The 16,995-nt window shown below is 43.2% G+C and overlaps 1 protein-coding gene across 1 annotated transcript in view; it reads right to left on the bottom strand.

Moving 5' to 3' along the window:
• The window catches only part of CCDC155 (coiled-coil domain containing 155), a 26,471-nt gene extending 10,332 nt beyond the window's left edge, over nt 1-16,139 (bottom strand). Inside the window, exons 1-9 of the mRNA XM_015418521.1 lie at nt 15,997-16,139; nt 14,852-14,969; nt 14,360-14,410; nt 13,899-13,976; nt 13,700-13,756; nt 12,527-12,586; nt 11,718-11,782; nt 7,871-7,961; nt 6,691-6,798 (exon numbers count right to left, since the gene is read on the bottom strand). Coding sequence (XP_015274007.1) covers nt 6,691-6,798; nt 7,871-7,961; nt 11,718-11,782; nt 12,527-12,586; nt 13,700-13,756; nt 13,899-13,976; nt 14,360-14,410; nt 14,852-14,969; nt 15,997-16,139 — 771 coding nt within the window. The remainder of the gene's footprint in view (nt 1-6,690; nt 6,799-7,870; nt 7,962-11,717; nt 11,783-12,526; nt 12,587-13,699; nt 13,757-13,898; nt 13,977-14,359; nt 14,411-14,851; nt 14,970-15,996) is intronic.
• Nucleotides 16,140-16,995: the final 856 nt, after the last annotated feature.

Raw genomic sequence — 16,995 nt, 5'->3', positions numbered from 1 at the left:
CTGCCGCCGGGGGTGGGTGGGAAGCGACAGGCAGGCCGCCGCCAAGGCAGGAAGGGCTGTGGCCGGAGCCGGGACCCTGACAGTCAGGGCCAGAGAAGGGGGGGAGGGCATTACGCCACTCCCGGCAATGTGTGTGCGGCGTGCACGCGCACACACACTCCGCCCCCCCTTTCCCCAAGGCCCCCCCACTAGGAGGGCTTTAGCTATGGCACTGCTTGGTGTTTAGTCATACCGGCTACATGACCACGGAAACGTCTTCGGACAGCGCTGGCTCTTCGGCTTTGAAACGGAGATGAGCACCGCAACCCTAGAGTCAGATTCGACTGGCTTTCGAGCAAGGGAACCTTTACCTTTAATGGGCTACAGTGAGGGGAAATACCCGCTGAACTGCATTTTAGCAAGCAGCCGCCTGGATGCAAAATACTGAATGGCGGGACTGGCACTGCTGAGGGAAAGGCCATGCAAAGGGAGCAACTGACCTGAAATGATTAATAGTGAGCAGCAAAACCTGGAACTAGAGCGAAAGGAGGGAAGGGGAGAGGAACCGTAACTGTCAAATGACTGCTTCAAACCAACATGGCTACCCCACCTGAATCTAAATGACAGGCCAGTCTTTCAAACGACAGTGAGAACATTCTATGACACACATGGCCCGGAACAACGACGTCTCATTTATGTCAGATCTGGCCCTCATAACAACTGAGTTCGACACCCCTGGCATACGTGAGTGACTGAAGTAAAAAATATTTTGCATGTTGCAGGAGAAGACAGCCATGACCTGGATAGCCCAATCTCATCAGATCCCTGAATCTAAGCAGGGCTGGCCCTGGCTAGTATTTGAAAGGGAGACCACCGAGGAACACCAGGGTCGTGACACAGAGGCAGGCAATGGCAAACCACCTCTGAATGTCTCTTGCCTTGAAAACCCTACAGAATCACCATAAGTTGGCTATGACTGTTGGAAAAGGCAGTGTCTGGTGTGCAAAGAAGAAGACAGGCTGAAGGGGACAGCAAGAAGACAATTAGATAGGACAGTGTGGTCAGCACCTTCTCTCCTGTTAAGTATCATTCCTGTCTCCAGACTGCTACCCTCAGGGCAATTTCCCCCTTCTTCTTGGAAGTGCCACACTCTGTCTTACCCTCTCTCTCAGCTAGACATGTAGTTAGGGACCTATCTCTGTATCTCCACTTTCCGATCAAGTATATTAATTCCTAAATAAACCTACTCTTTAATCAGGTTGTGCACCATTGCTGTGTTAATTACTCTGCCAACAATGACATGATGACAAAAAGGGGGGAAGACAAAACATTAAATGAATGGTGAAAATGGATTTCTGTGCTATGGTAACCAAATAAATGAAGCCAACTTCCAGTCGTGCTGAAGTCTAGAGGCAAGCAAATGGCCTTATTGGTATCAAAGAGAAAAGAAGCAGGAGTCTTGTGATAACCTAATGACTATTCCAATGCAAGCTTTTGTGGATCAGAGCCCATTTACATGAGTTCCGATATCAATGATGTCAGGGAACTCTGACTTTGGAATCAGAAAGGAGGAAGGGCCCATTAAATTTCAAATGATGTGCACAGACAACGTAGTCTACTGCGAAAGAGGCACCATTGAAGTTTAAGAGGGACCTGATTAACACCAGGAAAATTTGGTAAAATGAATGCTAACAAGAAGACATTAGTCACTCAGCATCTCGGGAAGTAGCAAACATTTTAATAACGATATTGTTTTGGAGATTATAATTCAATTCACCAAAGCCAGTTTCATCTGCTCCTTCCTGAAAGTACAAAGCAACGTCAGAAGGCAAGTGGAAGTGTTTATATTTACAGGTAAAAAGGGTCAAGCACCATTACAGTCAGCATTACGCATTTTCTGAACATCCCTGAACTGCAGTTTTGAAACTTTAGTAAAGATTTGCTCTTATGCCTCTTGCTTTGGAGCAAGTCTCACTGAATGCTATAAGATTCTCATCTTACAAGACACAGTTTTCAAGATTTTGGCAAAACACTTGGAAACATATTCGTTCTTGCTTGGAAATTAAACGTGTGTTTAATCTTGCCTATGCCTCTATTTTTCTTTTTTTTTTAAATCAAGTGCATGTTTTCTTTAAATTAGATTTTTCCCTAGCACATAAAAAGCTGTCAATCCAAATCAGTTTTGAGTCACATATGCTACTTGTGTGATTTAATAACACAACTATGGGATACAAATTTTTCTGAAACAAAATATTTAAATATCATCCCTAAAAAAGGAAACCTGAAGAAGTAAAAAATCCATACTGATTCAGAGCTTATCTATCTATCTACCAACCAAGCAACATGCCAACCAAACAGCCCATGTCTCATTGCTGGGTGAAGGGGAGAAGGAAAGTACATGGCTACCAAACTGGTAAAAAAAAAGTCACAAAATGATGGGTGGGAGTTATCCAATTGGTCACATTTGCATTACAGTAATCCATCTGGTATCCTGACCTGCATAGCCCAGGCTAGTCAGATCTTGTCAGATCTCAGAAGCTAAGCAGGATCGGCCCTGGCGACTATCTGGCTGGAAGACCTCCAAGGTATACTAGTGCCGTGATGCTGAGGCAGGGAATGACAAGCCGCCTTTGAATGTCTCTTGTTTTAAAAACCCTATCGGGTTGCCATAAATCAGCTGTGACTTGATGGTACTTTCCATCACCAATCCATCTGGTACTTGTGGTGTATTGCTTTGTTTTCCCCAACAACAAAATGTACTGTTTGAGTGCTAAGAAAACAAGATACCCCTACACCAGAAGTATTTCCTTGAAGAGAAGGTGCCTGTACAATAAATAGGGAGAAAACACTGCAGTTATTGTATTAATAAAGATTCGGATTCAATATCTACCTTCTGCTAAGCAAACAGGGGTCAGAGAAAGTCTTCCTGTAGTAGAGGAAGACTCCTTACCTAGTAGAAGGGAGGCATGGGGTGCAACCCGTAAATCTAGAAAGGCCTAAGTTTTGTTCTCTACATTAGAGGTAGCTATATGGTTGCTGTCTACCTTTTCTCCAAGTTCAAAATGTGTTGATGTCTCCATCTTGCTGCTTTTTTGAGTCGCTCCAAGCTTGCTGTTGCCACTCTGTTCACTTGCTAAACTACCCTGGGCTTGTTCTTTTATGCTGGGTTGGAAGAAAACAGAGATCATGATGATGGTTAAAATTGAAACACAGAGCAACAATAAATCACCGCCAGAAACCAAATGGAAAAATATGAAATTTCCCAAAATCTAAAGAAATGCATCTCAGATGTCAAATGTTTGCCATAACTCAGTGTAGGTTGTATGGATGGGGTCCAACAATCTTTTCTGCCAGTAAAGAGAGAGAGAGGAAAGGAGCCCTTTGATCACCCAAAAAGGCTACAGTGGGGGATTATTGGACCAGTGTGGGCAAAACCCATGCACAGCAGTGGCTATAATAAGGTAAAGAGCAGGGCGAGATGGAGCAGGCTGAATCCAATTCAATGGGGGGGGGTTAGAATGCATTTTTTTATTATTACTGAATAAGATTACGCTTATGGACATTGTATTCTTTTTTCACAACTGCATGTCTGATTTTGTTCTTGTCTGTCTTGTCCTATATAGTTGCTGCTTCACCGTGTGATGCTTCTTAATATTAATTAGTATTTCTGAAAGAGATCCCATCCTCTGGCCTGCCATACCTATTGCTATCCCATTACACTGCATTTTTTTCATGGCTGGTTAAGGAAATGTCTGCTTGTTTAGAGTACCCCCTTGCTTCAGACCATTTCCACAACTCCTGAAGCATTTTCGAAATGTTTCATTTGGCAATATTACAAGTAACCAACACATTACACTTGGGAAAGCACAGGGCTACATATCATAGGGAGCATAGGGGTGTGCGGGTCTACCCAAACTGAATATATACCTGAAAAACACCTTACTGGTATTTTTTGGGTATATTTCAGCATCCCAAATGTATCTGGGATTTTTCAGGAGAACTGGAAAAAATCCCTAAAAATACCCGGATATATTCTGCCATTACTTGCAAATCCAAGCAACAGTTATGAGGTTGGAGCAGATTGCTCCCACTGCTCAACTGTTTTTGTGCTGTTTTCTGCAGTCCCTTTAAACAGGGAGTGTTTAAAGGGACTGCAGAAGACAGCCCACAAAACAGCCGGGGGGGCACTCTCCCCGCCAGCTCAGCTGGGGCTCTTTTGGGCTGTTTGACTAAACTGCCGAAGACAAGCCCAGTGGAGCTTCTCCCAGCAGGATCAGCTGCTTTGCAAGCTCTTTTGGACAGTCTGGTTCAAAGGGACTGCCCAGAAGAGCCCCCAGCTGAGCCACTGGTTTTTGTGGCTTTGCCACCATTTTTTTTCTCTGTATCTTTCAGTCTGGGTCTATTAGACTTGAAAATATTGGGATATCCAAAAAAATCCTAGATCCAAATAGTTTACCAGTATTGAGATCCAGTTTTTTTCGGGAATCCCAAAATTTTTTGGGGGGTCCAAAAGACTAGAACCAAAAACTACCAAGGGAAAAAAAATGCACACCCATAAGAGAGCAGCAGCAGATTAGAATGAGACTGGGGGTGTTCTGTGCATCTCATCTCATCCAAGAAGTTTTACATAATTTAGGGTTGGATCTTCTGCAGCACTAGTGAAAGATAGTGTTTCTGCCTTCCTTTCCCTATTTGCTGCCTGGAGACACCAAAAAGGCAATGCTGTGGGTTGGGACAGCCACATGGCCCAAAAGCCATGCCAAATGGACAGGAAGACTGATGAAGAAGGATTTCTACTGCCTACAGAAAGGTTTATTGCACCAGCAGAAAGAAAGCGTATGTAGGGTTGCCAGCTCTGGGTTGGGAAATACCTGGAAATTTTGGGGGTGAAGCCTGGGTAGGGTGGGGTGGGGAACCTCAGCAGGGTATAATGCCATAGAGTCCACCTTCCAAAGCAACCATTTTCTCCAAGGGAACTGATCTTGATCAATTGGAAATCAATTGTAATAGCAGGAGATCTCCAGATACCACCTGGAGGTTGGCAATCCTACCTGTGAGCCAGTGCTTAGTATATGGTGTTACACTCTAAAAATATAAATACGAACCAGTGACGAAAGACTATAATTATTATTTGTGAGGCCCTGATCTGGATGTCCCAGGCTAGCCGAATCTCGTCAGATCTTGGAAGCTAATCAGGGCTCAGCCCTGGCTACTATTTGGATGGGAGACCACCCCCCCCCCAAGGGATAACAGAGTTGTGATGTGGAGGCAGCCAATGGCAAACCACCTCTGAACATCTCTTGCTTTGAAAACCCTGCAGGGTCAGCATAAGTCTGTGACTTGACAGCAGTTTCTACCACCACCATTTATATGAGGCAGCACAGAACAGTGCAATCAGAAGGAGAAACAACCCTTTTAGTAGCGGCTTAGTTTCTTCCTACTAACTGGACAAGAAGAGCAAAAAAAGCTTGGGCTTTGGGGAAAAAAATCTTCTGTCGCTAAGGTTCCTTCTTTGGAATTAAATGTGCAGGATTTATAGGCGTGAGTCTTTTGTTGTTTGTGGGAAAACTTAATCAATGGACAATTTGTTTCTGTGGCAATGTTTTATGAACACTGTTTCTGTTGAAAATCAAATTGAACAGGGGGGGTGCAGTGCAGAAAGGAGGTGAAGTTTACAGGTACCCCACAAATTCTCAGTAAAGTTTTATTTGTTCATACCTTTCCACCAGCTCTGATGTACGATGTCCCTGCTGCTGCTTGCATTCCTGATCCTTCAATGTGGATTGAGCATCTGTCATAAGGCTCGGATGAGATGATCTGTGTGTCCTCTGTGGTAACATTTGGGTGCTATCTGCCTTTGAATGGCTCGATTCCTAAGATGTGGGGGGGGGAGAGTGTGTGTAGATCTGTCTGTCTGCTAGGACAAATATCTCTACACTGGGCCCTTGATATTCAAGGAAGTTTATTTATTATTTAGTTATCAAACTTATACCCCACCCTCCCAGCCATGGCCGACACAGCCAATGAATTTTGAAGTTCAAAAGGGGGGGGGGGGGGGGGGGACACAGATTGTTTTCTAGAAAAAGGAATGAATATAGCATCCACCCCAGCAGCACAAAGATAAGCTAGGTACAGAGATCAGCAGTAATGCTTTGAAAGGAGAAGCAGGGTCTACAAGCTGTACGTAGTAGAAAAGAGAGAGAGTTCAGTAGGATATGAGCTCACTTCTTCAAATACAGCTAGAATGTGAGTCCATCTGTCCTTTTAAACATGGAGAGTGGAGTGATTTCAGATGCTGAATGACAATAGCAGGCAAATGACAATAGCAGGCGTGATTAGATAGGTGTGATATGTAGAGGAGACGTAGGTGTGGAGAAATCAGCACTGGTAATGAGCAGTCTGTGTTATGGAGAGGGAGTAGTCAGTTCAGATTCTTGGACTTCTCATAATTCCAAATCAGAAACGGAGGCTTGAAGTACTGCTTAGACCAGGGTATGATATATCCAGTCTCAGCACTTTTGTCATAATGGCTTCTTGAATTAAAAAATAAATTGGGAACAGGTATCTTTTTTTTAAAAAGGTTAAAAAACAGGTCAGAAGATCCTATCATCCACATAACTAGTAGTTTGATTCTTACTAATCATGTGCCCCCTCTCAGACCAAAAGGGGAAGAAGAAATGTCTGTGTTCCATTTGTAATTGCCGCACTCACCAGATCTTCTGTCAAAGCTCTGCATTCCTCAGGAGCAACTGCATGTGTCACAAAAGATGGCAGTGTCCCATACAAGGGGCTAGGCAGACCATCTTCCTCACCAAACTCCTGCTGATGAACACAGCAAGGACCTATCAACTCAGAGCTCAATAAATATTTTATGTGGTTTTAGTATCTTCCCTCAAGGTAGTGTTTCTAGCCCTGACCTGGATAGCCCAGGCAAGCCCAACCTCATCAGATCTCAGAAGCTAAGCAGGGTCAACTCTGGCAAGTACGAGGATGGGAGACCTCCTTGAAATACCTGAGGCGGGAGGCGGGGGCAGGCTTTATTCAGCCACCTCTCTGAATATCCTCTAGGCCCCCAGTAGGGATGAGTCACCAGAGGTCGCCATGACTTCCAGGTGCACAGACACTCAGTCACCAGAGGTCTCTATGACTTCCATGTGCACGCATACACACATACTTAAAAAATACAAAAAACAAAAAAGGTAATGTTTCTATTGCAGAGACAGCACTGTTTCCCAGGACCAAAACTGCAATGCTTCATCACCAAGAATATGCTGTTCCTCTTCCAGCTAGTGTATCCATGCTGTTGCAAGTGCTGACTGTGGAAATATCAAGGGCAAATACTGGCTCGTATTTGTGACATCGCTAGCAATAACTAACAACTTCCTTCCTGTGTGTCATTCTATGAACTTCCTTTTTATCATTAAAAGTGATGGATCTGTACCATTGAACTGGGATGGTCATCTACTATTCACTTTAAAAATATTACCCCCATCTTCTTGTACTGTTTCCATTTCTGAAACACATACTAGATTTCCTCTGAAAGTTTCCTTACTAATTTGGGTAAAAACCCATATCCCCACTGTCCCGTTCCCCCCCCCATGGGAACTTCAAGCTCATTTAAGCCCATTTCTAAGGGAAAAGCTGGAAACAGCAGCTCCCCACAATGTTACCTCCAACCATTCCCGGGGAATGAGCTATTTGGTGCTAGGTTGGGGCTTATGGGAGAACAGCACCTTAAACTGCAGTCTTTCATCATCTAAGCAAGCCCATGTAGCCAGCACAAACCCAAAACAAAGGGCTACCTAAAGGAGTCTGGGCCTCATTCCTCTTCATGGCCAGAGTAATGTCATAACAATGCAAGAAGAAATATTAATGTGTGGCAACTTCTTACTTTCTGGGATTCTTCAATCTCCACAGAGAGCGGCTGTACTGGGGCCTGTACACAGCAGGTCTTCACATTTTCTAGGGAATTTCTCGGCAGCCTGCATCAAACAGATATCTTTCATAACATTTACAGTAAGGAAGGATGTTGGGTTCAAGAAAGCAGTTTATTTTGGTGTGACACCTACATACAGGAGAAGGGAGCATTCCAGATTTGGTATGCAGAATTTATTTAAAGCTACGGGATATTAGAAGATACTGGAGAGGGTGTAAAGAAAAATTGCTGCCCCAAATCAGAGTAAGACACCCCTCCCAAAAGTCACATTTTAGTCAAACAACACAGGGGGGGGGGTTCTTCCTCTAGAAACTGAGGAATGGGTAGTTGCAAAATTCTCATTGGCCTATTACGCAGGGGTGTTTTCCCTCTCTTTCACCATGCATGTCAGTCAGGTTTTCTTTTGTCATTCTGCATTGAATTTCCTCCCTTCAGCGCTCAGTTTGTTTTCTGGTCACTGTTTCCCTGAGTTTTCTGAGATTGCTGATTGTACAGATTCCCTCAGATCCCCCCCCACCATTTTGCCACTCCTCAAAGGTCACTCCCCGCCTACATCAAGGTTGTTCTCCCCACTCTGCACCTTCCACCATCCTCCCCCTTCACTGGTGTATCAGCTCCATTTTCTCCTCATTTTTAAATTTTAACTTTTTTTTACAAGCGGCATGAGGCTAGCAATATGAGACTATCACTAGTCTCACTAGACTATCACTAGTCTCAGATCGCTGAATAAAAAAAATTAAAACTACAGGGGGAAAGTTTAAAAGGAGCTATGCAAGGTTTAGTTCCCTGCTGGTATTGACTTGAAAGGGGGATTGGAGAGGAGGCAAATAGCAACATCCCCAGTGCAAAAAAAAAGATTTCAGTGCTGCATGCAAACAAAATAAAGGGAGGGATTGTCAGCACGGAATGAAATTGACATGAGATGTAAAGAGAGAGAGACTGGGATGGGAAGCATTTTTTCCTTTAATGCTTTAGTGAACAAACCTTGGGGGGAGAACCATTTTGGCAGTCCCTGGAAGCCTAACATTAAAATGGTGGCCGAGCCACATGGACCTTCTGCAAACTGCCAAACTTAAGAATCACTTGGGATTGATCCATTTGGAGGAAGAGTGTAATCTGCACAGGACAGGTTTTTTAAAAACTGCCAAGACCATGACCAGTGTGCAGGATCAAATTAGAGAATCACAAAGAGAAAACCACGTAAATTTGCAAGGAAGGACAGGAAATTAGGGCATCGATGAAAATATGCACACCCCAATTTTTTTTCAGTTTAGTGGCACAAGACTAAAAAAGCTCTCCAGAGCTTCTGCCAAAGGACTCCTCCCCCATACAAATTGCATCCCTGTGCAAAGCATGGTTGAGTTGCAGCCAACTTTGCACAAGTTGGTGTAGTGCTGTAGAGCCAGTTTGGTGTAGTGGTTAAGTGTGCAGACTCTAATCTGGGAGAACCGGGTTTTGACTCCCTCACTCCTCCACTTGCACCTGCTGATGTGACCTTGGGTCAGTCACAAGCTCTGGCACAGCTGTCCTTGAAAAAGAGCAGTTTGTGTCAGAGTTCTCTCAGCCCCACCCACCTCACAGGGTGTCTGTTGTGGGGAGGGGAAGGGAAAGGAGTTTGTAAGCCGCTCTGAGACTCCAAGTGAAGGGCGGGGTATGAATCCAATCTCTTCTTCTTCTTCTTCTTCTTCTACACACACACACACGTTGCCAGTGATCACAGCTTGCACTGGCAGTGTTAATGGGTTCCACGATGCATTCTGTACACTCAATATGTTCCCCCATATTATGAGATAGTGTGACGCTTTCCCAATTTTCAGTGGCTGATAACACAACAGAGAATTCCCCAGCGCTCCGCAATATGGAAAACTAGGCTTCGCAGCTGCTTGTCAGTTTCAGAAGTCTGGTCAGTTTCAACCTCATTTTTCCCAATTTGCCTGCATTCCCTTCTGTTCCCTTTCATTCAGTGAACTAATACTAAGTGAAATCTATCCGAATACTTAAAAACCTTTTCTGTATTTGTGAATTAGCTATCTAGAACTTATAATTATCCGGGAAAGATGTATGCAAAACTCTAGGAATATTAAATGAATAGGATATCTTATGTTTTTACCATCCAAAAACTATAAGAGCTTGGGTAAATGGTAAAGTATGCAGAGGAAAAATGTTGATTTGTAGTTTTAAAAATTTTAATGTAACACTTTTTAATGTTATATTTATATTGTATATATACATGTATACATTTGATATTTTTGGAATTTATTAAACATTTAAAAAATGAACTAACACTAAAATGCATGTGCAAAACCTGAACCGAGAGGATTTAAATGGAAGGTGCTTGCTGGACACTACTGAGCAGCTGCAATAGCGAAATTGCAAAAAAAAATTCATAAAACTTCACCCACCACACGTCACCCACCACACGTCACAAGTGACATTCTACCCTGAATTAGAAAAGTACCTTTTAAAAATAGTAGCTGCAGAATAAATACACCAGAGGGAAAAGAATGGTGCGTAAGGTGGGCACAGAATCCAAGGCCAAGATTAAAGGCTTACAGCTCTGAAAATCTGCAGTAAGATGTGTGTGCGTGTCATGACAAAGGGGAAGGGCAGAGGAAGACCACAACTATTTGTGTATCTGTCCGTTACTGTTCAGATAAGAAGGTACATATGTTTAAATTAGATCGGCCTCAATGTTTAAACATCCAGCAAACATTTGAAGAAAAAATAATTTCAGATTCTCAGTGCCACAAAAAACTGGGTCATATATCATGATATGCATGCATAAGAAAGTAAATGATGATGGAGAGATCCCCAAGAGGACAAAACTGCTGTCTCTGGAGATAGCCAATTGGGCCTCATATGTCCTGTCACCTGAATCTTCCCAAGTGGGACTACCTGGTACTAAAGAAAGAGTTTTCACCTATTCCAGCACCCTGCTCAGCTGTTTTCTGGATTTATTGTTCTTGGCAAATCACAAGATTTATTATTTATTTATTAAATCAGATTTATTAGGCCGCCCTCTTCTGCAAGGAGGGCTCACAGGATAGACAGCCTCGTGTTCTAAAGAGAGCAAGCAGCTGATAACTGCCTCTTTTATGGACAAATTAATTATCTCACTCAAATTAATTATGTCACTCAAGATCTTATGCATTTACAGGCCATTATTTTTTTAATTCACAATTGAACATTTCATTATTGAAAAAAAGAATCCACTTTCGTTAAGTACCATTACAGAGCAATCCTATACAAACCTCCCTCAATCTAATCCTACTGGGCCTAGACTAGCATAAAATTTAGCATAGATTTGAACTGTAAATTAATTGAAATCTGTATCCTGAATCATCCCTAAAGTTTAGGATGGGTCTCCACAGCTTAATATTAACCTGTCCAGATGCAATCCCATACCCTGAAAAGTTTAAGGCCAGCTACCAAAAACCACTCTTAATGAAAAGACCTTTTGAGCATAACTGTGTTATTTGTGTGTGTGTGTGCCTTCACAGAGATTAAAGGGTCAAACTAGTCATAAGCAGGTTATATTTACAACTGTTTTTAGAAATACAGAGTGTAGATAGTTAAAAACTTAGATATTTGCATATTTCGTCTGAGGATATATTTTATACATTCAAAATTATGTCCCTGTTAGGGACATGATGGTGATTTTATGGAAAATCTTGACAAAATCATAGAGCCATAACTGGCTGGTCACCATACCTTGTACTAGAGATAAATGGGCATATTTTGCCCATCCTAACCAGGAACAAAAAAGCTCCATCTTAAACAATAGTTATTTAACAATTCTTACCCTTCTCCATTTCCACAGGAATGGCACAGCTGCTCTTGAAGCCTGTGGACTTCCAGTTTCAATTCCTGTACAAATGTCACAAAGAAAACCGGGTACACCTGTTCAACAGCTACTATGGCCACACAGACAGAATGAAGAGAAATAAAACAGATCAGGTGTATGTGCTTGCCTACAAAAATGTAGGAAGATTAGTTTTCTATTAGTGCCATGTTCGATTCTTTGAGAATCCTAGTGTTTCATGTCTGGAAAGAATATGATTTTTGCTTCTGCATACCTATTGCTGCCCTAGCTAGGAGTTCACAAACTCTCTCCCTTGGATTGGACTCTTAAAAGATCTGCTGTTGACTGAAAATAGGTATTTGGAGTCTGCATCCCTGGAACCTATCATTCATCACTACCCACCCCTAAGTTGGTGGCAGCCAGTGGTCTATTGTGCCAATTCTGACAGGATATTACGGCCGTATAATGTGATGGGGGATAGTTGAGGGTTCATGTATATTTCTGCATCCCAAACTAAATTACATGCATGTTATATAATATATAAATGCAGAAACAATGTAGAAAAACAGGTGCAAGGTGAAAAAATATGTATTCGCACATTTCGCAATTCGCTTTGTCAGGGGATCGTTTCCAAAGTTATTCACTTCCACCACAAAATCCACAAGAAATAAAGACTTTTTTTTCACCTTGCACCTGTTTTTCTACATTTTTTCTGCCCACTGGTGCGGCCATTCTTGTTTACTTCGCTGTATAATATATAAGCCACTCTGGGTAGGCTCCTACTAGTTCCCAAATAAGACCTCTGTTACCTGTACCATCATTTGGTATTCATCTAGGGTCTCTGTCAGCTCTTCAGTTCGTCTCTCTTTCTGGGAAAGTCAAAAATAATCATAACACAGTCAGTAGAGGATTATGACAACCTCGTGTTAGAGCAAACTATGATCTTACCATTTTTTAAAAAAAGGCTTCCCCCCCAACAGCGTTAAGCCTAGCAATGATGTTGCAGTGACACCTAGTGATTCAAGAAGGCAGGAGCACCGTTAACTCTTGTAAAGAAAGACCACATAACTCACTTCAGCACCAGCAAACCCCTTCACACTGCCACTTTCTGCACGCAATCATGCAGGCAGTCTTGTTTCCAGATGGAAACAGAAGTAACTGGAAGCATGAGAAAATAAGTTCTCGCCACCGCAGAGGTGGACAAGACAAAAGTCTGATGCCCTACATTTGCTGCTGAAACTACCGCTCAGTAAATGGTTGACCAAATTCAACAGCATGCAAAATGCTGAGGCTTGGATCCATGCGCACAAGACTGCCTCAGCCATGAAACTCATTTCCATTTGTAGATCAACGGTTTTCTTTGTTTGTTTGTTTTTGGGGTATTTGTGCGTGTGTGTGCTTGCATGCCTGGAAGTCATGCCAACTTCTGGCAACCCCTAGTGGGGTTTGGACATTTTCAGAGAGGTGGCTTGATAGCCTGCCTCTGCATCCCAAGCCCTGGTATTCCTTGGAGGTCTGCCTTCCAAGTACTTGCCATGGTCAGCCCTGCTTAGCTTCTGCGATCTGACGAGATCGGGCTTGCCTGGGCTATCCAGGTCAGGGCTGGCCAATGGTTTTCAATGAGGCCTTCCACTTTTGGAAGTGCTAGGAGAAGAGGAAGCAAGTTCTGTGGCAGCAGAGGCTGTCTAGCATGCATGGAACTTGTTCACGAGATCCAAGTGTAAGTTTTTATTAAACCAAAAAAGCAGCAAGCTTTCACACTGAACAGAATTTTTCTCTGCAACATGCCTCCTTGCAGATGGTAGCTGGAGCTGCTACTACCCTTCCCACCCCCAACATCACTCAACCCCAGAGAACAGTGCTCTCGATTCCATCAGGTTTTCCTGCAGCACCATTTCACACAGAGCTGTACTCTTCAAAGCCCACTGAAGTCAACAGAGTTAACCCTTTCAGTTTGGTATTTTTAATTAGATGCAGCTCACCTTGTTAAGGTCCGTTTCTTTGCAAGAGATAAGGTTTTCGCACTCACAGAGCTGAGACTGCAAGACAGAAACAATAGTTCAAATTGTCTTGCTTTCTTACAAAAACAAGTTATAAACTATAAGAACAGAAGTTATCAGCCAAACTAATGGAGCACCAACATTTTAACAATGCAGTATATGCTCCTCAGGTCATTAGTACCTTCATTTGGGCCTTCTCTGTACACAGCTGTTTGATTTTATTCTTACAGCTTTCTTTTTCCAGGAGAAACTTCCTGTTCTGTAAGAAAAACATACCAGAATTTTAACATGACTATCTGCTCTTGTGCTGATGTGGTAAACGATATCAATTATGTTTCAGTTGATCTTTTTTCCCAGCTGAATGTGGAAACTGAGAACATCAAATATCCACTTTGATGGGTTTCCATCCTATGTATACTCAAGAGAAACAGACACATACATTCATCACATGTAATTTCATACCATAGGTCACATGTAGACTATTCCTCATCATTACACTCTACATTTGGTGGCCAGATGCTAGAACTACAAAAGCAATAGGGTCCTTCTCTAAGCCCTATCCCCCCCCCCTTTTTACATTTGTTTGGATCCTGCTCTTGAAATACCAGCATAGAAAGAGGGGTCCTTTTTGCCCCTGCTTACCTCTTCCTGCAGGTTATCTATGTGAATCAAGAGGCACTGCTGTTCTTTTTCCTGAAGTTTGAGAGGAAAATGTCTTAGATTGACAGTTTAAAAAAAAAAAAAAGACCATAGAATTCTGACATCACATTTTACAGCCAGAGGCTGATTCCTGGAGTGGGTCTGCATACATATGGAAACTTGTGGAAAATGGGTCATCCCCCTTAGACTGCTTGTCCCATGAACAGCAATTACCACAAATCCAGATATAGCGAACAGGAAGCCACATGGATAATATATTTACATAACATGTTTTCAGATGTGTGCAGCTACATGAAACACTACAGGAGCCGGCCCACAGTTTCACAGGAACTATGAAAAAAACCTACACCTTCCAATCCTCCCAAAAGTTATGATTTCAATAACTTACTGTAAATTAAGACAAATGTGCCTACACTTTACAAAAGAGGAATGTTTATGAATCAACTCCGTAAGTGCATATTCAGAAGCACTCACCAGCTGCCGGCCTTGTGTGTGAAGTTTGCTATTCTCCTCTTCCAAACTTTTGGAAAAAAACTTCAGGTCTTCTAATTCGTTTGCCAGTGCTCTAGCTTGTTCTGTGGCTTGTTGGGTGCTGTAATACAGGGCAGTAGATGTTTACTTAAAAAGCTCTGAATTTCAAACTTCGCTGTATTTCAGCTATGCAAGGAAGAGCCAAAGGTACTGACAAGTAAAGGTGCTGGGGATCAAACAAAGAGTGTCAATATTAGGCGATAAGGAATATAGTCCAAGCTGGAAAATATAACAGGTTACCTCCAAAATTTCCATTCTGCTACTAATGGGGTCTTCACCCAGCATAAGGAGCCTTCCTCTGGTAAGGGAAGCATGTTACAATGGAGGAAGGCTCCACCATTCATGGACCAGAAACTCTGGATTCAGCCCATAGATTAGAAGGCATTGTACTGGGCAGGGAGGAAACAGCTGAAACAAGGGGAATACAGAGAGTACGCAAGAACCACTTATTGGATTACAGGGGCATTTGTAAACGTCCTTCAACATAGCTCTCAATACTGCATAGCCTCATACAGCTAAGAATCTTACTGTCTTTCTCATAGCCATCTTCCTTTTTATTGAGCCCTCTGGCCTGGGAGTGCCTGCCAACCGCCAGGTGGTGGCTGGAGATCTCTTGGGACTGCAACTGATCTCCAGTCAACAAAGATCAGGTCACCTGGAGAAAATGGCTGCTTTGGAAGATTAACTCTGTCACTGTACCCCATTGAGGTCCCTCCCCTTCCCAAACCCCACCCTCCTCAGGCTTCACCCCCAAAATCTCCAGGCATTTCCCAACCCAGAGCTGGCAAGCCTATAGGAAGTGATGTCATCACGTCAGTGACGTTGCACAGTGATGCTCTCTTTTGGGGGCAAACTCTATGATTTTGAAGCCAAAAAACCATAGAATGTTTGCCCCAAATGCATGCAATGTCGCCGTGATGACATCACTTCTGGGTGACATCATCACATTAGGGACATCACACGCAACGTCCTGCCCACCCCCGGAACGCCCCCCAAATCCCCCTGCCCCAGTGGTGGGGGACCTGGCAACCTTACGACCCTACCCTCTACCTCGGATTAGCCCTAATTATCATTTGGTCTTAACGCACCCTCTCAGCTTTCCTTTCAGCTCAGCAATCTCCTCAGAAAGTCGCAAATTGAGCTCTTCTGCAGTCTCAATTGTCCTTTGCAACTTGATGTTCTGCATGGCTAGCTGCTTGTTCCCCTGCTGCAAATCTTTGATGCTGTTCATCAGATCTGCAGCCTCTTCTCTTTTGTTAGGGGAAAAAATAAGGAAAAGGGTAGTAAGTCAGAGATGCACAATATTCTATGGTCATGCTAATTAGAATGCCACAGCCACCAATGCCACCATTATTATTTGCCAGCTTCCCTTTGACCAACACTGGTACATGTTAACTTGAATATTGTTTTGCCCATAGGGTTGCCAGCTCTGGGTTGGGAAATACCTGAAGGTTTTGGGGGTGGAGCTTAGGGAGGCGGTGTTTGGGGAGGGGAGGGACCTCAGCAGGGTACAATGCCACAGAGTCCACCTTCCAAAACAGCCATTTTTTCCGGGGGAACTGATCTCGATTGTCGGGGGATCAATTGTAATACTGGGAGATATCCAAGCCCCACCTGGAGGTTGGCAACCCTTTTCTACAGACACTACAGATAGTTAGGCCTTGCTGACAGAGTCAAGTCAACACAGGTTTTCTCGAAAGCAGAAAATAAATATATTGCTTTTAGAAAGTGAGGCCCTGATCTGATACAACACCTCTCAGCCTGGACGGCTATTTCACTTTTAAAAACACTAGAAAGATCTATTCACAGATTCCCCTAGTACTATATCTGTTTTGGCCCTAAAAGGCTAGTGCTTACAAACTTTCACTGGCCAGTCCCTGCAAATCCTTCTAACTCATCAGGACTTCCTGTCCAAAAAAGTGAAACACTGAAAGCACATGTGCCACTTTCTGCCTCTCTACTGCTGCTGTTGTGCACATGTGAAAAACAGAAAGGGCCCTCACCTGGATAGCCCAGGCAAACCTGATCTCGTCAGATCTTGGAAGCTAAGCAGGGCCAACCCTGGCAAGTATTTGGAAGGGTGACCT

Source organism: Gekko japonicus, unplaced genomic scaffold, assembly GCF_001447785.1.
Source record: "Gekko japonicus isolate JY-2015 unplaced genomic scaffold, Gekko_japonicus_V1.1 scaffold299, whole genome shotgun sequence".
Classification (NCBI taxonomy): domain Eukaryota; kingdom Metazoa; phylum Chordata; class Lepidosauria; order Squamata; family Gekkonidae; genus Gekko; species Gekko japonicus.
Note: the sequence above shows the minus strand (reverse complement) of the source record. Positions and strands in the feature narration are given on the sequence as shown.